Source organism: Psittacula echo, assembly GCF_963264785.1.
Source record: "Psittacula echo genome assembly, chromosome: 2".
In the NCBI taxonomy this organism is placed as follows: Eukaryota; Metazoa; Chordata; class Aves; order Psittaciformes; family Psittacidae; genus Psittacula; species Psittacula echo.
Genome location: NC_137737.1, coordinates 61,739,437 through 61,764,631, shown reverse-complemented (window position 1 = coordinate 61,764,631; position 25,195 = coordinate 61,739,437). Strand labels below are relative to the sequence as shown.

The 25,195-nt window shown below is 43.3% G+C and overlaps 1 protein-coding gene across 3 annotated transcripts in view; it reads right to left on the bottom strand.

Moving 5' to 3' along the window:
* SLC66A2 (solute carrier family 66 member 2) overlaps positions 1-25,195 on the bottom strand; it is a gene marked incomplete at both ends in the record, with an annotated part of 62,954 nt that overhangs the window by 1,965 nt on the left and 35,794 nt on the right. For 2 of the 3 annotated variants that reach the window (XM_080609997.1, XM_080609998.1), the window contains one exon: positions 17,411-17,627. The exons of the other annotated variant lie outside the window; for it this stretch is intronic. In XM_080609997.1, coding sequence (XP_080466123.1) covers positions 17,411-17,627 — 217 coding nt within the window. The remainder of the gene's footprint in view (positions 1-17,410; positions 17,628-25,195) is intronic. 3 annotated transcript variants of the gene reach the window in all.

Sequence of the window (25,195 nt, the reverse complement as noted above, 5' to 3'; positions counted from 1 at the left end):
TAAAAGCACATGCTAAACCTAGCAGGTCAAACTAACTGCTTGCTGTTGACAGAAAAGCTACTCAGGGATGCCAGGAAATATCTGGATTAAGAATTTAATGTGCAAAGGATATTTGTCACATATTCCCCATGGAGAACGCTAAGTGGGTTTTAAAACTGACCCCAGGGTACAGTGTAGATGTGGAGAAGATACAAGCTGTCAGAAGATGCACAGCCTACAAAAGAGTTTACTCCTCCAAAGAAATAATAATCACTGGGGATTGCAGTTCTGCAGCATCGTAGGAGCCAAGCACTAGAAGCACACCCCTACCTGTGAGACATGCTGTGCTGAGTTTGCCAAAGCAATTCTGGACTTTGCTAGGAAGTCATTTGTGAGCTCAACAGCCTGCAACACTGACTGAGTAACGTGGTGCATGCTCCAGAGCCCTGCTCTTCAGCTCATATGCACATATGACATCATGCTGGGGGCTCTCATGAGGACATGACAATGCTCTATACAGGGGAAAACCTCAGCTTGTCCTTGGCAAAAATGACTTAAAAAAATGTAACTGGTAGTGTAAAGAGCTAATACCACCGGTCTGTCACTGAATCAAGAAAACATACATTCTTCTCTGCCTTATGGAGAGACATTTCCTCACAATCTCCACTCCCCCACCAGGTTATTTACAGTAGGAGTAGATTCTGGAAAAGTTAAAGATCTTGAATATCCTTTCAATGCCCTTGAAAGAAAGCATCCTGCTCCTTTTGCTGGGAACCAGCTTGTTGCTGCATATGCTCTCTATGTTTTGCCTATGGTGTGACCACCCTGAGAACATCCAATCTCATTACCTTGGAAGCTAAGCAGGGTCTGGCTCAGGTCTTGTCTAAGATTAAGCAACTATTTAAGAATACTACCAAAAGATCTTCCCTGAGGCTGGACAGTCATGAGTGGCACGATGTATGGGATTGTATGGGCAAGCGTTTAAACCAGTTAGCCCCTCCAGTGCTTTGGAATTTCACTCCTGAACAAATGCAGAATCTGGAAAAATTAGAACACTTAGACAAGGTGTGCTGTCATCCTGGCAATACCAGAGAGGGACAACTCGCTGCAATGTGCTGGGGCCTGGTCAATCTATCTTTGGCAGAGAGCTGCCTCTTACCTGCCCTGGAGGAGAAAAGAGGACCAGTGTCTGTGGAGAAAGGAAGGGGTTTATTGCCCAAAAGAAATGGGAGCTTTCAGTTGGTTGTGGGAAAGGAAGAGGAAAAAGAGGAGAGCGCACCTGAGCCATTCATCCACTGCTCTGCTGTAACCTCCATTTGCTGAATGAAGCTCCAGTTCCTGTAAGATGTGTGAAGCTCATATTTAACAAGCTACCAACACACCACAGGGGGAAATCCTCTAGTCTCAGCTTTCTTCCCCTGCAGGACTCTGCATGCTGCGTGACGGTAAATCTGTGGGATCACAGCAACAGCATGAATCTTCCAGGGAGCCACCTGACTCAGCAGCAGCTTCAGTGCAGGCTGCCAAAGGCAATGAACAAGCCCTCTGCATGGCTCTGCTCCTTTGCAGTGCCATGTACCAGGTGCCATGAGCTGGCAGATTGCAGCCTATTGGCATCTATCTGGCCCTTGGCTTTACGGTGCAAGAGAAACTGCTGTGCTGTTAACATAGATGAGGCTTTGCTGCAGGAGACAGTCACGACCCACCACCAACACTGTCTGAGACTGGACTGCCCAGCACAAAGAGCAGCCTCACACTGTAACTTCCTGACATCTGCAAAACCCTGCGAGCACAGCTGTTCTGCACAGCACCGGCTACACAGCAAAGCAGGGGTTGAGAGTAAATAAATGGGTATCTTTCCTGAAATAGCCCAAAGATAAGCTGGGGTGACATGAAGATGCTCACCTTGTTGACATGAAGGATACAGTCTAGCAGGACAGCTCAAGTGTTCTTAGCACAAATAAGTGAGAGGGTTAGGGGTGAGCAGTGCCACAATGCAGTTTGGGGACACGGAAATAAATAAATGGCAGCACTTGGTTGTGTGACTACAGAGATGCCAACTGCAGGGACAGGAGGCAGGAACTGTGCTGAAATAGCTGGTATTGCCAGAGGCTGAAGCAGACTTTCAGTAAAAATAGCACTTCCCAGTAATTTAAGTCAGTACTGCAGTATCCAATGACAACAAATCTCCTAAAAGCAAGTGCCTTTCTTACAGCTGAGCTTGTTACAAGGAGCTGCTAATGTAGTAACAGTCAGTATCAGGTCTGTGTCAACTGCAATTGACCACAAAGAGGAAAAGCTGGTATTTTTCAATTGCTCATAAAATCTGAAAGAACACTTATTTATTCTGCTGTTGGAATTAATTCTCAGAAAGACACCATCACTTCTGATCAGACGCTAGATTAGGGGTGGATTGCTGAATGCTGTTTTTTAATATGGTAATATGAAAATGCCCTACAGCTCTGCTGTTCTCCACCGCAGACAGCAGATGCCACACAGACACTGTACCAAGCTTCATTTGCTACATAAATAAATGGCATGCTGGAAAACAGCATTCACTTTTCTCATGAAACAACCTGTTTCATTCAGGTCCCTTACATATTGTGTATTAATTATGAAGTGACAGCAGCTAGAGGTAGAAAACACTTATGAGTACCCCATATCTGCAGTCAGCCAATGAAGCATAATTTTTCAGGAGAATACTCCTGAAATTATTCAGATGCAGAGAGAGCTTGTAAAGTGCATTCAAAAGAACTTTGTTGCTTCTCTTTGAGAAACTGTAACAGAGACTGAGTAATTTACAGAACAGTGAGATTAGCCAGGTATTTAATCTCAATCCCTTTATTCAGGACTAATGCTACTCGAATCAAAGCCTTTCGGCATCTTCATTCTTTCTGCTCAAAACCTGTCTGCAACAGTATCAAGTCTCTGGTTTTCCTTCGGAATCTGCACACACTCTGCTCAGTATTGGTCACTTTTTGGTCATGACACCTTTCAAGAAATCTGGAGAGGGATTTTTTACAAGGGTATGTATGAGGGTAGTGAGGCACTGGAACATGTTGCTCAGAGAAGCTGTGGCTGCCCCGTCCATCCCTGGAAGTGTTGAAGGCCAGGTTGGACAAGGTTTCAGCAACCTGGTCTAGCGGAAGGTGTCCCTGCTCATGGCAGTGGGCTGCAACTAGATGAGCTTTAAAAGTCCCTTGCAGCCCAAACCAGTCTGTGATTCTTCTTCCTTCATCTGAAAGAGCAAAAACTGCCTAAAAAAAGGATCTTGTTAAAAAATACGAGACATGAAGGCCTGTCTTCCGCCTCCCTGGTAAACCAGTCTGTCTGAAGACTAGTTGCAACCATCCATCAAAATAACTTACAAACAGTAGCACATTATAAGAGCTGCAAAGCAGCAGTCTGCAGAACACAGGCTGGTACTTAGCACAAAACCCACACAAGAAGAAAGATACAGCAGTGCTCGCTTCCCGTTTGCACTGTAGGTTTTCTCACATCAATGTTATGACTCTGCATGTTTGTAGCTTAACACACAAACCCAAAAATACCCTGCAAGCTGGAAGACACAAAGAGGATCAGACATTAGAGAGTGACTTCCGCTGAGAAATTCTGTAGTGGTTTGACCAAACACTTCAGCAGAAATAGCAACAGGAGGCTCGTGTTGCCCTGGTGTAATTACATCCTGCTACAGTCACACACTTGTTTCTAATTGTGCTCAGACAGTCAATGAACTCAAAAATCCTGTTATTTTCACAACAGAAAAATAAGTATAATTTATTGACCTTTATCTACTTTGAATGTTGCTCTTTTGGGGGTATGTTTTTTCTCTCTCTTTCTATCCCAGGCAACTGTAACTAAAAAGAAGAGAATTGGCCTGGGCTCTTTTTGTTCAAGAATCAGTGGAAGTTGACCACAAATTTTGCAGCATCATGGACATGACATGGGGAATGCCAGGCTCAAAAATCTGAGTTTTTAGACTGCCGTAGTTTCAGACATTTCTTCATATATACTATACTTGATTTCATATGTGTTTAAAAACTGGTGACAGTTCTTTAGATGACTGGGGATATAAAAGTAGAATAAAATTATTTAAGGGCTGACAAGTTAATATTTCCTCCAGCAATAAGGTGCACATCAAAACAGCCTGTCAATGAGTACTTTGAACATTGCATTTGGTTTTGGGAAGCAAGGAAGAAGGTACAGAAGGTGCAACCTTTTAAGCTGTTGCCTCCCACAAGCCATTTGCATGGTTATGTCTGGAAGAGAAAGCAGATTCAGTTATAACATCCTGACTCTGGAAAACTTTCAGCTCCCATTTGCAGCTCCAAAATAGTCTACTTAGAGAAGGCAGCAAGCATCCGTAACACTGCACTTCGATCACAGGCTGGCCTGCCTTCAACAGTGAAACACAGACAGAAAACACGAAATCCAAACTCCATGATATTTCTGATATTGCACAAAACAAACAAAAATTAATACATAGAGCATTTGTTCATAACAAAAAGCCATATGGCTTAACAAAAAAGGAGTTCTGCTGATGCTAACCTATTTGTTTTGTCTGCCAAAAATTACTGAAAAGGAAAAAAGAAAAAAAAATTGGGATTGGATATCCAAAGTGTCCGAAGTTTGAAAATGTGGGAACTAAATGTGCACACCCTAAGATAGGTCCTTCTCTCTGAGCAAGCATAGATCTTGTTTTTAAATACTGCACAGCCAGCTGGAATCCAAGCATGAAACTGTTCACCAGTCCTACGTGCTCTGCCTTGGTAAGAGTGCCTTACCTCACTTCTCAACAATTCCTCTGAGGCTGGAGCAGCACTGACCATCTCCAGAGAGAGTCATTTGTTCAGCCCCGCAATGCTAGCAGGAGTTAAGAGGAGCATGTGCAAGAGAGATCCAGCATTTATTTTGGATCCCTGGAAATGAGCTAAAAAGTTGAGTTAAAGCCACAACCATGAGCAATGGATACCACAGAGGGCTGCAGTACAAAAGCAAACTGTCTGAAAGCTCTTGTGAAGGACTGTACACATCCCTGAGGAAAGATAAAATGGACAATTTCACTCTGAAACACCATCAGGCAAACAAACCCAGAAAGATGCAATCTGAAGTGATTGTTTATTGATGGGTTCTTTTTCAACATATGCATTTTATGCAGACTCACAAATAAAACGAAGGTTCATGGAGAATTATGGTAAGCAGGTATTTGTCAATTACTTTTCAGCATAAACTTCTGTTTTCTAAATTCCATAAAGCTGCAGGGTGTGAGGCATTTTGACCCTGCTTAGCACACCCACCCAAAAGCCCGTATGTGTTAGAACATGTCTGTCAAAGGACAATCAAGGAGAAACTACAAAGACACACAGCATGGGTCTGGTGTTGGTGGATAGTCCAGGATCACTAGTATGGCCTCTGGCTATTTCAAGCAGCTATGCCTAAAGTTTAGTCTGTACATGTCCAGTAACTGGTAACCCTTAACAGCTACAAAATATTTCTAGTACTCTGCAGCTTGTGCTGCAGAAACAAGGGCAGCAGGTCTTAACAGCCTCAAACACCCTAAGTGTTTGTCTATGCAGCAGGTGTCAAAATAAATCTCTTCTGTGTATCAGAGGAAATACTTGAATCACAATTTACACCAGTGCACTTCCTGCCAGGAGACACAAATGGACACTGGCCAGACTGCAAAGCTCAGGTCAGCTCGGACACATAGTACAAACACATTTGAGACAGGCTCTGCTGCTGCGGGCAGATTTGAAAGCTTCAAGACCTGCTGCCATGAGACGGAGCATCTCTCCTCAAGTAGCAGCAAATCACGCCTTGCACTGCTCAGAGTAATACAGTCAGCTGCCAATGCATACGGTAATGTCACCTTAACATAAATGGTGCAGAGCACGCCTAAATTACACCACCCTTCAGCATCCCATGAGGTTGTTCTTGAATATCTGTCGCCCCTTCCCTGTCTCTCACCTCTTGCTCAAGGCATTACAATTAATGGCACTGTAGACACAGCTGACTAATGACACCACTGCTATGCCCCACAGGGCCAGTGCTAAGAGACGGCAAAATTACGTCCCTGTGTTAGCATCATTCAGTGTATTGCTTTCTCTAGTTCTAAGTAACTTGGGACACATAGATTTGAAAGGTAATAAAAAGACAGGAGGGAACAGAGCTTTGCTTCGGCACAGCTTCAGCTATGTATCCCAAGGCTCAAATCATAACTCTTAAATCTTCCTTTCTTCCTGTCCTAGACAACAAAGAAATCATGAGACTCTTCCTCCAATTTAACTTGAGGTAATTTGAACACATTTTCCCCTTCTTCTTCATATGGGAACTGGTACATACTCTGAGTGTGCTTTTAGTATTAAAATTCAATAACTGCAAATGTCACTGCAGTCAACATACACAAGGTAACAGTCCTAGCTCTAATGCACTCCTTATTGTGGGTGACGAGTGTTCAGTGGTTGTCTCCAAAGCCAGCGCCCTGAGGACAAAAATCTAATGATATTACAGTCATTACTTTTTATGAATTAATCCCATCCTTCAGCTAGCAGAATCCTTCTCACATTCTAAGAAAACACAGAAGGACTGAAAACCCCAAACAGACTAGTGTATAAAGTAAGAGTGATCACTCAGGGACAAAGTCCTAACCTTGCAATCAATTTACTGCCTGGAAGTAAAGTAAGATGTTTGCAAGAAACAAAGCTCACACTCTTCTCACAAACACTTTACCATTATAAGGAAATAATGTCTTGCAAGCTCTGTATAAGGGTATGTCAGCACCTAAGTCTTCATACAAAATACCAGGTTTTCCCTTTCCTTCCACATGCACATGCATGCGCAGAGGTACTGAAGTTCACGGCAACAGTGATGGACCATACGCCTGTGTGCAGGAAGGCTGTGCTTTGCCACAAGGTGCCACTCCAATCCAACACCTTCTGAGCCACTTTCCATGTGCAGCATCACCACTGACCTACACTGGCTGCTGAGCCCTGCTTAGGTTTAAAGCCCTAGTGCTTTAAAGCCCTGCTGTGGACAGAACTGAATGCTGTAGGGAGGAAATAAAAGCATCACAATCACATCCCACAGACAATAGCATGAAGCAAATCTTAAAATTTCGGCCAAAACAGAGTCTCTGCAGTTCAAATATCTCCCAGATGTTTTCATTCCCAAACTCTTGCATCTGCCCCTTTGCACACTATGAATCCTGCTTTAGGAAATTCTCTAATACAAGATTTAGTATCTGAAGGGACAGGGCTTCCACCACTACCCTGAAAAAGCTTACCTGACAATGCCAAGACATCTTGCTTGGCATATAATTATGTGGACATACAACATTCCCTGCCATCTTCCCTAGCACAATCCTACCTTTAAGCCTTGTTGAAACAGCTTTTTCTGACACCACATTTTGTTTCTTCTTACATCCCACTCAAGAATGGTACAAGCACTTACTCCCTGTCTCAGTTTTCAGGTAAATCATCCATTCTGTCAGTCACTGCACTTCCCAATTTTCTCTGTTGCTTTGCCCCTCTGCGTCTGAGGAGCAGGGGACCAAATGCACCACTGCAGGTCAAATTCTAACAGAAAAATCTCTAGTCTTTCTGGACCACCTTGCAAAGTAATTTCCTGGCCTAAGTTTCACCAGTTTCCTGCTGTTCTAGCTCATTTATTAACCACTTACATTACTCACCACTCTGCTCACTTACAGATCTTCATCACGGTCAGTATTACCATTATGGATATTTGCATCCTTGCATCTCAAATCTACATTTCTCCAAACCCAAGTCTCATTTTACTTCCATTCTATATTTCTAATCTCACCCAGTCCTACTGCACTGAGGGAGACAATTCTGCAAACACATAAGTAGATAACTTATTCCACTTACACAACTGACTGTGGTGAATTCTGTCAAAATAATACCAGCGTTGGAATTCAGGCACTTCTGTTCCTAAATTTGTTACGTAACAGAGAAAAAAGGCATCTTTAGAAAACTTTCATCTCTCAGGTGTCTCAATTCTGACCTTTTGCATCTTGGGAAGACCTGACCTTAATTATGCAAAATACCTCGCATGACACTTCCTTGCCAGCAGAAAACAGAGTGCCCAAATTTAATGGAATGGTTTTTTTAGCAGAAGTACATTTTCTCTTGTATTTCAAATTTTCAGGGCACAGTGAAAAGCACCAACTGAAGAGAGCACTCATTAAATATGCCAGCAGTGTTTTATTCCTATTACTGTAAAGAAGCCTTGAACTATTTGTAAAAGATGAATGCTCATGGTTTGATGTCAACTGCTTTGAATCTACCTTTTTGACAGGTTGAGGTGCCAGGGGAAGAGAAATGAGAAAGAGGTTCAATATGAACAAGACCTTTAGCAGTCCACATTGTGCTGCAATCTGGATGATACTTAAGGGAAGTAGATACTGCTGCTCACCCTTTCAGAAGTACTGGGAGGGTAAGGGAAGGTAAGTCTCCATCACCAGTTTTTTTCACCTGCCTCTTCCTTCAGCTGCTGAAATTCTCAGATGTCTTGAGCGCACAGGACACAAAGAACTGCCTTTGGAGCCTCATACTGTGGAGCTACGGGCCTTGACAGAACAGTTCTGGGGAGACACAGCAGGCAAGCACAGAGGTGAATGCAGCACTGACCCCAGCACAGCAACCCACAGGCCGTTATGTCCACAGGAACTCAAGCAAAAGTGCAGGTCCTTGAACCTGAAGCACTGATCTCAGGTCTGCTGTAATTGAAAAGAAGGTGTGGAGAAGAGGAGAGAATCTGTTTGCTTCCTGGGATCAGAACAAAATGTTTTCAATCCATTTGTTCACATGCTGACAGGACTCTGCCCGAGTGCACTAAAGAAAGACCAAGCCTCTTTACTTTCCTGACTTAGTAACACTTCAAAGGGAGAAGAAACTAGCAATCTTCTGAGGACTAGAGACCACTTTCTAAACCTCTTAACTTTAAAACAGCCAGATTAAGGAAGGGAATCTGATGTTCTGGTGTTTATTAGAACCACAAATGAAAAAGGGTAGAGAGAAGAGAAGCTGTAAGTGGTAAGCCTTACAGTTGTGCAAAAAAAAATGGTGCGTCCAGTCATGAAAATTGTTTACTGACTACTCCTCAAACTCTTGCAAACCTGGATGTGTATGCAAAGTCCAGAAATCAGAAACCTCAGACTATTTCATATAAAGGCTCCCATTTAGGACAACAGTAACCAGCTGATCAGTGCTGCAGTAATGAAATAAGAAATGTCACCAAAGCAAAACAATGGAACAAGTAAAACTTCCCCGGAAACTTGTATGAATGCTGTCTGGAGCCTCGGAAGCAATGACAACAATTTTGGCAAACCCACAGAGAAAGCTAAAGATTTGAGTAGAAAGAGCACTTAGGAAGATGAATACAATCACGTAACTACAATAAATGGTAAGAATAGTTTAAAATGGGCAATTTGTAAGCACACTGACAGCTCTGATTAACTTAGTGCAGTAGAAAAGGCAGTGAAATTAAGGAATGGCCTATACAACACTAAGTACAAACCAGTTTTAAGTAGTGCTAATGTTTTGCATTTACCATTGCATTTCTGGCTCACACTTAAGATCTTGATTATTCCATTTGCAAGGGTCCCAGATTTACCTATTAGTTCCCAATTATTCTCTTGAAAACTACTTTCTCTTTTATAACTCAGTCCCTTATGATTGTCTATACAATGCTTTCTGTAATGAAAAACCTGCTTCTCAATTTATGGGTCAGATGATTTGAACCCATAAAGCTATTCTTCTTATTATTTAACTCAGTGGCCCCTACTTCCTGTACCCCTCTTCCACCTCCTCTCTCTTGACTATTTAGTACATAAAGCAACCACTATTTTAAGAATAAAAGTAGACATGCTTATAAGAGGATTTGGAGGCTACAATCTCAATACCTCAGAGAAAGAGTTTTCTCTCTTCAGCAGCTTCATTGCTGTTAGTCCCAGACTGGACACAATGCACTACAAACCCAGGTCACCACTGTACTGACCAGTGTCTGCTTTATGTGTATGGCATACTGAGAAGAGGAAAACTCTCATGTAGGCAATCCATTATCCCTACTTCTATTTCTTTGAAAGTTTCTCTCAGTGAGAAACAGAAGCTGGGGATGGGTAGAACCAATGGTGGTATTGTCTGCATTATCCTCTTTTAACTTTCCTTCTTCTAATGCTTTTTAAGTCCTTCTCAGTTAATTTCTCTTACTCCTTCACTGAACCTCCCCAAAGAAGCACAGGTATGCAATGGAGTTGCTGTAACAGATGTCAACTGCATCTAACATCTCTCTTCTATGGAACTACATTTATTTTTAGTTAAGAAGCTAATGCATTACTAGTACCTGGGCAGAAACACGCACAACTCATGCTACTTCTCTCTGGCTTAGGGTTTTGTTTTCTTTTAAACAGCAGAACTACAAAGCAAGTAACTCACTCTTCAAAAATTTCTTCAGGCTAAAAAAAAATCCCAAGAAACCACAGCAGTGGCACGTTTACAGCACTTGCCTAGTCTCCTTAAATCTAAAATATCCGTAGAGAAGGTGGCCACACATTGGTTAGCCAGTCCTGAATAAAGCCCAACATCACAGCACCTGGCTAATTCAATACAGGCAAAAAAACCTAGCAGCTCACATTAATCTCTATGTAGTTTGAATAAAGCCAGGACTGGTCTCTGGGAAAAATATTGTCCTCGAAAGTCAAAAGCTTGTCTTGAGAAATCATATGAAGAGCTGCATAGCAAGCCAAAAGCTATAGAGCAATACTAAATAAAAGCACCCCACAACAAAATTTTATCTCCCCAAGACATACCATCTTCTCCTATTTTTAATATTATCTATAGTGAAAATGAGGAAATATCGTCTCAGGATACACATTTAATATAATTTCTTTCTTTCATATCTCTTCACACTGCACTTATTTCACTGGATATATTTCAGATAAATGCCTGCTCGTAACGAGCTCACAGCTGCAGCGCACCTCATAAACCACTTTGAATTGAAAAGCATTCTTAAAATTTGCAGCTCTTGGCTCCAGCAGCTCCTGAGATGATAAATGCTGATTGTTTCTCCTTCAGTGACTTGTGGTTTTTAAAACAGGATAATCACTGTGACCAGTACAGTACTGCCACACAAGGGACTAAATATTTTCTTTATTTCATTGCACATTGATCTGATTGAATGCAATGAGATTTTCCTCATTCAGCCTTTTTAGGCCAGATTTATCACGACAGGCTCACACATAAGCAGAGCAACTGATTGTGCTAGTTGTATCTAGGTGGTGAAGTTTTGTGCCTTTGATCCAGTGTCAGCCAAATGTGACAGTCGAAGATATGCAGAAAGGAGGGCTCCCTTCAAGCAGACTGAAAACTGGCCACAGACTAGAAGAGAGACCTGGGAGCTCATAGGGGGATGACAGAGCCCTTCCCTATCTCTGTCCCTCCAACCCTGAAGCTGCGCATGCAGTCCTGAGCCAGGCACAGCATGTGCTAACCTGCGCCCAAGTGTGCAGCCAGGAAAGAGACAACACCACACACCAGGAGCTCAACAACCCCTGCAAAAGTACCTTGCTTATTGGGCCCATGCTTCCAAGCTAACCATTGATGGCCACATTGGGGTATCACCTGGCCTGTGTGCTACTGAGTGTTCAAGATATGCAGCTCAGCTCAGTCCTAATGCCAAAATTCTTTCTTGGACCTGGGGAGATTCTGCCAACAAGTGGTTCTGAACTCCAAGCACTGACAGAAAAGAAACTGTAGCCCATGGATTTGCAATCAAAAAAGGTCACTGCCATGCGATTTTTACGAGCTTCTGTGAAAAACTTTCATCAAATCATAGCATGGTTTGAGTTGGAAGGGATCTTAAAGCTCATCCAGTTCCAAGCCCTGCCACTGGGCAGGGACACCTTCCACTAGACCAGGTTGCTCCAAGCCCTGTCCAACCTGGCCTTGAACACTTCAAGCGATGAAGCATACACAACTTCCCAGGGCAGCCTGTGCCAATGCCTTACCATTCTCACAGTAAAGGCTTTCTTCTTTATATCTAACCTAATCTCCTCTGTTTAAGTTTAAACCCATTACCACTTGTCCTATCACTACAGTCCCTGATGAAGACTCATAGAATCACGGAATAGTTAGGGTTGGAAAGGACCTTAAGATCATCTAGTTCCAACCCCCCTGGCACATGGCTTTACCAAGGGGAAGTCATGCTTGACCAACGTCATAGCCTTTTATGAGGAAATAACATTGTGGATGGATGATGGCAGAGCGGTGGACGTGGTCTACCTTGACTTCAGCAAAGCATTTGACACAGTCTCCCACAGCATCCTCATAGCTAAATTGAGGAAGTGTGGCCTGGATGATCAGGTAGTGAGGTGGACTGCGAACTGGCTGAAGGAGAGAAGCCAGAGAGTTGTAGTCTATGGGGCGGAGTCCAGTTGGAGGCCTGTATCTAGTGGAGTGCCTCAAGGGTCAGTACTGGGACCAGTATTATTTAATATATTCATCAATGATTTAGATGAGGGAATTGAGTGTACTGTCAGCAAGTTTGCTGATGACACTAAGCTGGGAGGAGTGGCTGACACGCCAGAAGGCTGTGCTGCCATCCAGCGGGACCTGGATAGGCTGGAGAGTTGGGCAGGGAGAAACTTGATGAAATATAACAAGGGAAAGTGTAGAGTCCTGCATCTGGGCAGGAACAACCCCAGGTTCCAGTATAGGTTGGGGAATGACCTGTTAGAGAGCAGTGTAGGGGAGAGGGACCTGGGGGTCCTAGTGGATTGCAGGATGACCATGAGCCAACACTGTGCCCTTGTGGCCAAGAAGGCCAATGGCATCCTGGGGTGTATTAGAAGGGGGGTGGTCAGTAGGTCGAGAGAGGTCCTCCTTCCCCTCTACTCTGCCCTGGTGAGACCGCATCTGGAATATTGTGTCCAGTTCTGGGCCCCTCAGTTCAAGAAGGACAGGGACCTGCTGGAGAGAGTCCAGCGCAGGGCAACTAAGACGATTAAGGGAGTGGAGAATCTCCCTTATGAGGAAGGGCTGAGGGAGCTGGGTCTCTATAGTTTGGAGAAGAGGAGACTGCGGGGTGACCTTATTAGTGTATATAAATATATAAAGGGGGAGTGTCATGAGGATGGAGCCAGGCTCTTCTCAATGGCAAACAATGATAGGACAAGGGGTAATGGGTATAAACTGGAACACAAGAGGTTCCACTTAAACTTGAGAAGAAACTTCTTCTCAGTGAGGGTGACAGAACACTGGAACAGGCTGCCCAGGGGGGTTGTGGAGTCTCCTTCTCTGGAGACATTCAAAACCCGCCTGGACACATTCCTGTGTAACCTTATCTAGGTGTTCCTGCTCTGGCAGGGAGATTGGACTAGATGATCTTTTGAGGTCCCTTCCAATCTCTAACATACTGTGATACTGTGATACTGTGACACGGGCAGGGACACCCCACACTAAACCATGTCACCCAAGGCCTCATCCAACCTGGCCTTGAACACCAACAGGGATGGAGCATTCACAGCTTCCCTGGGCAACCCATTCCAGTGCCTCACCACCCTCTCAGTAAAGAATTTCTTCCTTATATCCAATCTAAAATTCCCCTGTTTAAGTTTTAACCCTTTACCCCTTGTCCTGTCACTACAGTCCCTAATGAAGAGTCCATCCCCAGCATCACTATAGCCCCCCTTCAGATACTGGAAGGCTGCTATGAGGTCTCTGTGCAGCCTTCTCTTCTCCAGGCTGAACAGCCCCAACTTTATCAGCCTCTCTTCATACGGGAAGTGCTCCAGCCCCCTGATCATCCTCGTAGCCCTCCTCTGGACTTGTTCCAACAGTTCCATGTCCTTTTTATGTTGAGGACACCAGAACTGCACACAATACTCCAAGTGAGGTCTCACGATAGCAGAGTAGAGGGGCAGGATCACCTCCTTTGACCTGCTGGTCACACTCCTCTTGATGCAGCCCAGGATACAGTTGGCTTTCTGGGCTGCGAGCGCACACTGAAGCCAGCTCATGTTCATTTTCTCATCGACCAACACCCCCAAGTCCTCCTCTGCAGGGCTACTCTGAATCTCTTCTCTGCCCAACCTGTAGCTGTGCCTGGGATTGCTCCGACCCAGGTGTAGGACCTTGCACTTGGCATGGTTAAACTTCATAAGGTTGGCATCAGCCCACCTCACAAGCGTGTCAAGGTCCCTCTGGATGGCATCCCTTCCCTCCAGCGTATCAACCGAACCACACAGCTTGGTGTCATCAGCAAACTTGCTGAGGGCGCACTCAATCCCACTGTCCATGTCACTGACAAAGATGTTGAACAAGACCGGTCCCAACACCAATCCCTGAGGGACCCCACTCGTTACTGGTCTCCAGCCGGACATCGAGCCATTGACCACAACTGTTTGCGTGTGGCCATCCAGCCAGTTCTTTATCCACCGAGTGGTCCACCCATCAAATTGATGTCTCTCCAATTTAGAGACAAGGATGTCATGTGGGACAGTGTCGAACGCTTTGCACGAGTCCAGGTAGATGACGTCAACTGCTCTGCTCCTGTCCATCAGTTCCGTAGCCCCATCATAGCAGGCCACCAAATTGGTCAGGCAGGATTTCCCCTTAGTGAAGCCATGCTGGCTGTCACCAACCACCTCCTTGTTTTTCATGTGCCTTAGCATGCCCTCCAGGAGAATCTGCTCCAAGATTTTGCCAGGCACAGAGGTGAGACTGACTGGTCTGTAGTTCCCCAGGTCATCCGTTTTCCCGTTCTTAAAAATGGGGTTATATTTCCCTTTTTCCAGTCATCAGGAACTTCACCTGACTGCCATGATTTTTCAAATATGATGGCCAGTGGCTTAGCAACTTCATTCGCCAGCTCCTTCAGGACCCACGGATAGATTTCATCAGGTCCCATGGACTTGTGTATGTTCAGGTTCTTAAGATGGTCTCAGACCAGATCCTATCCTACACTGGGCCCAATGTCTTCATTCTCACAGTCCCTGAGTCTGCTTTCCAAGACTTGGGTGGTGCGGTCAGAGACTTTGCCAGTGAAGACCGAGGCAAAGAAGTCATTAAGAACCTCAGCCTTCTCCAAATCCTGGGTAGCCAGTTCTCCTGATAGCTTCTGGAAGGGGCCTATGCTGTCCCTAGTCTGTCTTTTATTTGCTATGTACCTATAGAATCCCTTCCTGCTATCTTTCACATCCCTAGCCAAGTTTAATTCTAACTGGGCCCTAGCTTTCCTAACCTGGTCCCTAGGTTCCCGGACAACATCCCTGTATTCTTCCTAGGCCGCCTGTCCTTGCTTACACCTTTTATAAGCCTCTTTTTTCCTTCAAAGTTTCCTCAGCAGCTCCTTATCCATCCAAGGAGGTCTCCTGGCCCTCCTACTGCACTTCCTTCTAGTTGGGATGCAACACTCCTGAGCTTGTAGTAGGTGATCCTTGAATATCAACCAACAGTCTTGGGCCCCCCTGCCCTCTAGGGCTGTATCCCATGGAACCTTACTAAGCAGATTCCTGAAGAGGCCAAAGTCTGCTCTCTTGAAGTCCAGGGCAGTGAGCTTGCTGCATGCTCTTCTCACTGTCCTGAGGGTCTCGAACTCGATCATCTCATGATCACTACAACCAAGGCTGCCCTGAAGCGTCACATTTCCAACCAGCCCTTCCCTGTTGGTGAGCACAAGGTCAAGCATGGCACCTCTCCTTGTCGGCTCCTCTATTACTTGCAGAAGGAAGTTGTCTTCCACACAATCGAGGAACCTCCTGGATTGACTGTGCCTGGCTGTACCGGCCCTCCAACAGGTATCAGGGTGGTTGAAGTCCCCCGTGAGAACAATGGCCTGCGAGTGTGAGGCTGTTCCTGTCTGTCTATAGAGTGCTTCATCCACAGATTCCTCTTGATCAGGCAGTCTGTAACTGATCCCCACAATAATGTCCCCCCATAGCTGTTCTCCCTTTAACCCTGACCACAAACTCTCTACTGACTGCTCACCTGTCCTCAGACAGAGTTCCATACTCTCCAGCCTATCCCTAACACAAATAGCAACTCCCCCTCCTCTCTGCCGGGCCTGTCTTTTCTGAAGAGCCCATAACCTTCCATTCCAACACTCCTGTCATAGGAGCCATCCCACCATGTTTCTGTGATGCCTATTATATCATACCCCTGTAGACGTGCACACATCTCTGAGTCCCTCTCTGGCATCCTTATAGGCCCCCTTCAGATATCGGCATGCTGCTATGAGGTCTCCACGCAGCCTTCTCTTCTCCAGGCTGAACAGCCCCAATTCTCTTAGCCCGTCTCAGCCTGATCCTGAGTCACTCTGTACCAAAGGGGCTCCCCCAAGCAGAAAATGCCTTAAGCATCAAAGCAAATTTCTGTACATCCCTTCAACAACATTTCAAGCTAGAAAAGAACTTAAAGTAGCTAGTTAAGCATTTCCAAGCCAAACAAGTAAAAGGAACAAATTCAACAAAGAACATGTTTTGCGGTTGGTGGAGAGTGGTTATTTGTTTTGACCAAATTAAAAATCATCTCAGCAAGTTTAAAAGCAGCAAAACAGAAGTCATTTCAAAACAATGAAAGAGAAGACAGAGTCACAAATGATCACAGCACTCCGTGAACTCAATTTGCTGCTCTACTGTTCCTACAGACCAACGCACTGATGCACCGCAGTGAACATTTTGTCTCTTAAAAACCTTTACGAGTTGCCTTTGCAATTTGGAAATCTGTGTCATCGCTGAGATATGCAGTAAACAGTATGAAAAGATAATCTAGCTTAATACCCCGAGAGTGGATGCAAGATTAGTTTTCTGGCCAACACTTGTTTACGAATGGTTTCCTAGTCGCGACTGTAAATGTCTCCTTTGCGCTTTTTTAAAAGTCAGTTGCAAGCAAAAAAAAGTTACACAAAAATAAATACTGATGTCATTTGCCACATACATAATAATGTATTACAAAAAAAGTGATAAGCTAATATGTGAGTTACACTGGCAGAGTTATTTGCTGCAGGCTCAAAAAACTTTCCTCTTCATTACTTTTGCTATGCAAGATCTCTTTAGTCCATTTCTAATTATCAGTGTTGCACAGCTTCAGTTGAACTTTTATATGCTGCTAACAGCAACAGCAGTAGTTTTAAACGTTTATTGCACTAAAATGTATTTCATCTTGGAACCGTCCAGCTGGATCAGACAATGGGTGAGACCTCAGAGGTGTAATGGAGCTCCCATTGCCTTCAGCAGTGCTGCACCAGCTACTGACAGAATCTACTCCAACAGCTGCTGTAAATTTTCTGCTACTGTATTTTCAGTAAAATTTAGGAAAACAAAACTGCCCTTCCTAGAAAACCTTTCCCAAACTACACTAAGATTTACCTACACACACAAGGACACACTTACTTGTTTTACGTAAGAGAGACACCATACCTCATTCCTTCCGTAGACCTATTCTGGTAGTTACGGTAGAGCTGAGGAACACCTAACATAGCTTCAGTGAACACTGCAAGGAAGCCCAGCGTTTCCACAAAGAGAGATGAGTCAAGCCAGAGGTAAGTGATGTAACCGGTCACACCAGTGAAGGTCAGGACACACTGCACATAGTCTGTAAACTTGCTCCAATGCCAGAAATAGTTCAAGTCAAAATCTGCAACAGAATAGGAATGGAAGAATAAAACATGTTTTCCCAACCAGACTCAAAGTTAATCAGGGTGGAAATGAGAGCTGGGAAGCATGAGGGAGCCACTGTCAGTATCTGGAAGTAGGGAAAGATAAAAAATAAGGGGAAGGACTTAAAAAAAAAAATAAAACAACAAAACAAAACAAATCAAACTCAAAACCAACAAGAAAAAGAAGAGTCTTGATTAGGAAAGCATTTTTTGGGGAGTGTTCAATAAAGAAACAATAAAACAAAGACTTACAAAATATCAAATATTTACCGAGATGATGAAGAGAAAGCATTGACCCTCAAGTACCAAACATGAAAAATTATGAATCTGACTCTAGCACAGTTAGCATAGGAAGTGTTTCACAAAAAACTCTGAAACACTAAGTCCAGGCCCGAAGTACATCAATGCAAGTGCTCTCTCTCTTAGGTCATTATCTCTGTCTTCACACTGCCTCAATCCAAGCTGCTTAGAAGGTCACCTGAAGACCACAGGTCTGTTCCCTGGTGCAGTGCAGCTGCTTGCTGTGGTACAATTTTATTGAGGTAGGTGCAAGACTGACAAAACTTCCCCTGCAACAAGGCCTCTCACAGATATCACCACTTTTCACCCCAAAGGCAAACCACGCTTCACTCCTGCCTTTGGCAGTCCCCACGAATGCAGGCTGCATACCCAGTTCTACATCTATCAGAACAAAATGCTGTATCACAGAACACAACATCCTCTCTTGAGAGGAAAGTACAAACCAACCACGACATTTGCTTAGTTCATTAACAGAACTCCACTGGAAGGTATGTAGCTGTTGTATTGATGAATAATCAAATATACAAGCCCCTTATCATCAACTGTATAGCAAAATAACAACATAATTTTAAATAAGAACTCTGAAATAACTGTTCATTAGTAGGTGCTGTTCACGTCTTCCTTCCTTAAAAGCAAAGTTAAAAACACCTACCTTAGGCCAACTTGATCCTGTTAATTGTCAAGACAATGAACAGGGTTATCATAATCAGCCCAAATGTGTGCAACACAACAGCACATCACTAGAAGATTTCTGCCACTGCCTCTGAGCAGAAGTACAGAATGCTACAGAAAAGTCCTACTGTTAACTCAGGCAAGGAAGACACTGACCTCCACTGAAAACAGTAACAACAAATTCAGTGAAATGGGAATATAGGCACTTAGCTGCCTGATTGATTTATGGCTTGGCTTCACGAACGATGATTTGGGAAGGGCATTACCCACACTCACTACAAGCAGGATGACTAAGGGCAAGTGGAATAGGCAAATCTGGCTGGAGAAAAGCTGCATAGGCAATCAGGAAGATTCCACATGAGACTCTCATCTTCTGAAACAAGCTGAGCGACCAATGTCCTGAACAGCCCGCAGGCAAGGTTGGACCTGCAGCTTCCAGTGCACCTTGTCACCTGCTGTTTCGACCCTCACCTGTCACTACAGCGCTTTGCAAGTGTGAGTAAACCCTTCCAGCCTGCACAATGGATTTTTTAGGTGAGGCGCAGCGTGCGCAGAACTGGTCCCACCCTTTACACCTGAGGTTTATCTGCCACGACCTAGATAGCTGGGATGGTGACAGCAAAGCCCTCAGGTCGTAGGTTTTGTAAGAATGTCCTTCTCTTAGACGGAAGACCTTACAAGGCTAGACGAGCTCCATCAGCCCCAGTTTGAAGTTAGGAGTTTTCCTTCTCCTATGAGGATGGCTTGTCTTCGCTAACAAAGATTTGGGAAGGGTTTTACCCACACATTCTGAAAAAGACTGACAAATCAATGACACAACAGCACAACATCAAGCGCCTAGGCGGGATTCGGACTTAGAGGCGTTCAGTCATAAGCCCGCAGATGGTAGCCTCACGCCAGTGGCTCCTCAGCCAAGCGCAGGATACATAGACACACCAAATACTAGTTTCATTTTCTGCTTCTTTCCACACTTCCATATCACTATCAGTCTGACCCTCAGATGCTCTTATTAACTAGTCTCCCCTTTTTAGTACTCTGCAAGCCCTCAAGCCCTACTGTCTGCATCCATCTGAATCATGGTACTTTGCCACACAAAGAGGAAGGCAAAACAGGACAGGAGCCATGCCCAGCCTGCAGCATTGTCAGCCATCACCTTGAACTGAATTAAATAATCTGTGGCAAAGCCACTGTCAATTTAACATTGACTTTCAGTATTTTATGGCAGTGGCTCCTGGGACTCAAGAATTCAGATACACAAGACTAAATAAAAGGTAGATCCACTTCTGGCACAGCCCACACAGCACATGAGCATCATGCATTTCTGGAGCTTTGTGAAGGCTTTCCTTTTTGGAGACGAAGAAAGAACAAAACAGAATGAAGCAAAAAAAGGAGGGCACAACACAAGCACAACGGCAGGAAAAGACTATCCATTTTAATTTATGTCTATTGCATTTTCTGCAGAGGAACAGAGTCAATGAGAACCTCTGACAAAGTAGAAGGAATAACGGACACAATAACAGACACCCAAAACTCCCATTTCTTTCACTTTGTCTGACCTACATCTGCATAACATGAAATAGCAGAGGCATAACAAAGTAAACTCACACTTATTTTGACAGCTTCATGAGCAATACCAAGCAAATGGCTTCACCCAACACAATAAGTGTGACACTACACAACTCTAATATTTGCAAGAAAAGCTTCCAAATGTAAATGTCCCTGAAAAAGGGACAGAGGCATTTGGACTCACAATGGGGATAGAATAATGAACAGCAGAAGAGAAGTGGACAAAGAGAAGGATAAAGTTGGTGAGGTTTCAGACCATTTAAAAAAGCAACTTCCATTCTGGAACAGAAGAGCTGTTGATGGCTTTTGATCAAGATGTAACTCCTACTTTTACCAGATTACTCATTTAAACCTTCTGAGATGTTCTCAGGCAGCCTTTAGTTTCTTCACAGACATCTAAAGCACTGGTCAAAGCACTTGCATTCAAATAAGCAGGGTGGAAAACTTGCATTTAGTTTCTAGCATGGGTCATTCAATTTTGATACAGTGTCAGGGCTGACCTGCATAGACTGTGTTTTTCCTGCATTCTCCAGGTGCTAAAGGATCTTTTTCAAAATACCCACCTCTTTACACCAAAGCCTTATTTCCCCAAGATCATTTCTGTAATAGAAATGAAAGAACTAAATCTACATGGGGGTGTGGAAGTTTTGGAAGTTCATGGAACAAAACCAGTCAATGTTCACACAACTACTGTGAGACCAGCTACAAAATCCATGGACCCACACAAACACTTAAACATGCAATTATCTCCTGCTACACCAGCTATTTATGTACATATTCAGTGCTGCTGCACTGAAGTCCATTTCCATTCACATAAGTACTAATGCCCCTAAACCTAGTATTAGGCAGCCAAGAAATCTGGTAATGATGATAATTTACTCATCATCTTTTGATGAGTACTGAAAAATACTGAAAATTTTCAGTATTATTTCTATTATAATAACATACATAGATGAGAAAATTATCATGTGAAACAGGACTTCAGCTGAAGCAGGAGAGTTAATTATTAACACAGGAAAGAGACTAATTTTCTTTTTCTCAAAACTATCATGGTGCATATAGTTTCCATTTCACTATACTAGGTTATGAGTAGTAAGTTCTAGTTTCTGCTATAAATTTTGAAGAGACGGAGAAGAAGACAAGAAAGACAAAATGAGATAAGAACAATCATAACCTTACAGAAAAACGTCTGTTTATCTTAAAAACATCCCAATACATAATCACCAATTGCTCTACTTAACAGATGTATTTTCCAAATGAAGAAGTCTATTTTAGGACACTCCACATCACCAAATTCTGCATTACCAACTAGTTTCAGGACAAAGGAAAAGAATGACTGAATTTTTTTTATTTTTTTTTTTTTAAAAAAAAGGAAAGAAGTATAAAACAAACTTTCATACAGGTCATACTTTCTCTGGCCCTAATTTGAACTGTTTTGACTGTTTTGCCACATGATTGCTTCTTTTTAACCAAGGCTGAAACTCATCTTCTCTGACAAGTGGTTTCAGAAATTCAAAGGGGAAAAAAAAAAAAAAATCACATACCCATCACTTGAAGATTTGGAAATAAACTGTGACTCATTTTTCCAAGTGGCTCCCTTCTCATGGAGGTCCAAACATACTAGTCCTGTAACAAGAGCTATACACTTTCAAAGAAAAAAATATTGGTTGCGCTGAGTACTGTGACAGGTGTATACAAAAAAAGGCTTTTAAATGCTTAAAAACAAATGGGAACTGTTCCTTAAAACTTAAATAAAACCAGAAAGGAGAAATAAAACCAGGAGGAGTTTTAAAAACAGAACAAAATCTACATGTGTGTGCAGACAAGTCCCATCCTCCTCCAATGCAGAGCAATCTGCAGCAGAGCTGAAAGGCAGATGTAGCCACAGCTGTCCCAGGAAGATAACCAGAGGACACCAACCAGTGCCCTGGGCCATATCATCTGAGGTGAAGAACTGAACAAAGTTATAAATATTATTACAATCATTATTCACGTTGGAATAAAATTACAAATAATAGAGACAATATTGGGATTTTTGCCCTCCTTCCCCAGTAAACATTGTTCCTTTCCTTTTAAAGTACAAACAAGAAATACTACTGCACTATAACTTATTTCTATCAAACGTCTTAAAATCTGTCAAATTTAAATCTGGATGCATTATCTTTCTAGTCCCTAAAGTGGGAAGGCACTGCTTGCACAGCTCACTCCATTCACTAGCTCCCCATCCTGCCCAGAAAGAAATTTATGACATGAGTCTGTATTCAGTTGATGCAGTTCAGATGGTTATCTCCCAGTCACTAACATCCTGGACTGATCTGAATTGGCATTACTGCAGTGAAAAGTACTTTATCTTATTACCCATGCCTGAGCTCTTTAATCCACTCAGTGAATTACATTTTAAACATGCTAATCCAGTGATAGATGAGATATTTATGTTCGAAAATCCTATTGATGCTGGGGGAAGGTGCAGCTCTGTAGGTTCTTTGTGCAATGACTGGAGAAAAGTCTACACAGCTTGAGGGTGAAGAAAGATGAGATTAGAAGACCTCCTCTGGGAGGCACATTGCATGTCAGCTATGAAAAATGTAAAGCAGGCAGAGACAGCACTGCAAATAACCATGGTTAGCACTAGTCAAGCCAAAATGTAAGTAGTAAACTGAAGATTCTGGTGTGGGATATATGCCAAATGACACAAAGAAGAATCCGCAGTATCAACTTTCATTTGAGGATGACACAGAGTCCAAACAGTTACATTATTTTTAGTCAAGAAGCATTATATACCAAGTCCGCTACCATGCTAGTTCCTTTCAGGAAAGTGAAGCAAAGACTTTGACATCCTAAAAATTATTTACTGTAGCTCTCAATTTCTCTTGCTAGTTGCATCTTATTTTGTGCCTTGACCTTACTAATTCTGTACATACATCTTTGTGCTACATTCGCTTACACTTGTCTTTAGTCATTTGACCCAGTTCCCATTTTCTGTTTGGTTTCTCTTGCATTCAAGGTCAATGAACAGCCTCCAATTTACATTTCATCTTTTCAAGGTGAGAGAGTTTGCATTTAGCCTTTTGTATAGCTTCACCAAGGAAATTCTTATGAAGGCAGCTGGATTTATTTTACTGTGCTCCCTCCCGTTCCTTATAAATACCATCAGTTCATAGCCATGCACCCAAACTGCCTCCGATAATCAAACCCTTGACTTCTTGTATGAAAAACACCGCTCACTGTCTCATTCTAAGAGCATGCTAGACAGTCTCCACTCCTGAGTGCCTTTCTAAACAGATTCCTGGGTAGTTAATCCCACTCCCTCACCCCATTACAGCTAAATCTTGTGCTCTGGGAGACTGCAGTGCTCTTCACAGAACCCCCAATCTCCATCATCTAACTCTGCACGCCTGACCTGACCTCCCGTCACAGCCTATTTCCGGACATGATCAAAGGAGTCCAGCCTGAGCAGTCAGATGTCCAACACCTTCCGTAGCAACACTGGAATCCAAAACCTGAGTGCTTAGATGCTGAGAAAGAGCCTGATAATGGTAATTCAACCAACCTGGAACAATTACAAAATGCAGTCATGGCTAGGAATTATTTCAAGTTATTATCCATGGTGTGTTTATTATAAAATGTACACACATTCTGAGGATGCAGGAGCCGGAACCTACAAATGTCTGTCCTGCCTGTGAATTAACCACTTGGCTACAGTGCAGCAGGCTCCCCCTCACTTGCTTTTTTGCTTGTCTCAAGACGCCTGTGGGCTCTGCAGTAAAAGGGATTCAGCTCTGAGCAGCAGGCAAATACAATGCGCCTCTTTATCCCAGCCTGGCAACATGGGCAAATCTTTGGACAGTTGGAAGATGCAGTCTTGTATCACCACACTGACAAGAAAAATTGGCTCACTTTCACACACGGAGTGCTCTAAGATACAAGCAGCCATTGCACTCCCCAGTAGCATCTTTGTATGAGTAAATTTTGCCACATCCTCTGAAAAGGACTTGAGAGGCACCTGCCATAGGAGGCGAGGCCTAGGCAGTAGATTCTGAAAAGGAGACTTTTACACTTGCAGTCCTCCAGCTGTGCTGGAAATGCCCACAGGCATTATCTATCTCCCTGGAAATCCTGATTACAGATGCTTGTCTCAAACCAGCAGCAGGATTACAGAGAAGCCTGCTGGCTAGCACTCCCCACCTTGCTCATTCTGAGAAGCTGTCAGCCAGCAGATGGGTTTCTCCAATCCTGTGTTCTGGAATTCCTGTGTTTCCCACAGGACACCCAGGAAATAATAACTGGGCTAACAAGAGCAGGAAAGCTCAGTATGACTGTTACCAGGCAATCAGTAACTCCTCTCACTCTTACCAACTACATATCCAGTTAGGCACTTTCTTCTTTCCTTCCAGAAAGAAAGAAGGAAGCAGCATTAGAGACAAGCAGTGAGAATTGATACATTTAGGTTTTCTTTCTTCCTTTTTTTAAGAAGTGATAGAAACCTGCAAAATGCTGCCTGAAGCCAGCATTTCTTTTACACTCATTGGGACTGGAAAGGGACTTACTATGTTTCACTTGTGGTACAAAAGAGATGAAATGAGAGCTTAGCACCAAAAACTTTTGGCTCTGATACAAACCACTCTATGGGGAAAAAAAAATAAAATAATAATAATAAAAGGAATTCACCATCTCTATAAAGATGCTAGTATCATCATTCTTCATCTCTACTCCTTCAGGCCTGTAACCCAGGAATTTCTGCATCTCTGTGAACTGTTAAGTATCTGCACAGCGCTGTCACCATAGTACCTCAGCATCTCCTTTACCTTACAACATTCCCATCTACAGGTTATTGTCATCTGGTTTGCACACTGAGTAGTACCCAAACACTGTCACTTCTTCCTTTCTAGCATGTCTAATATTGCAGCAAAATATTCCAGAGGGTCTTGAACCTTGAAAGGTATTTCATTTGTTCAGCCTATACTAAACAAATTACTGTCATTCAACGGAATCCTTTTTTGACACCCTT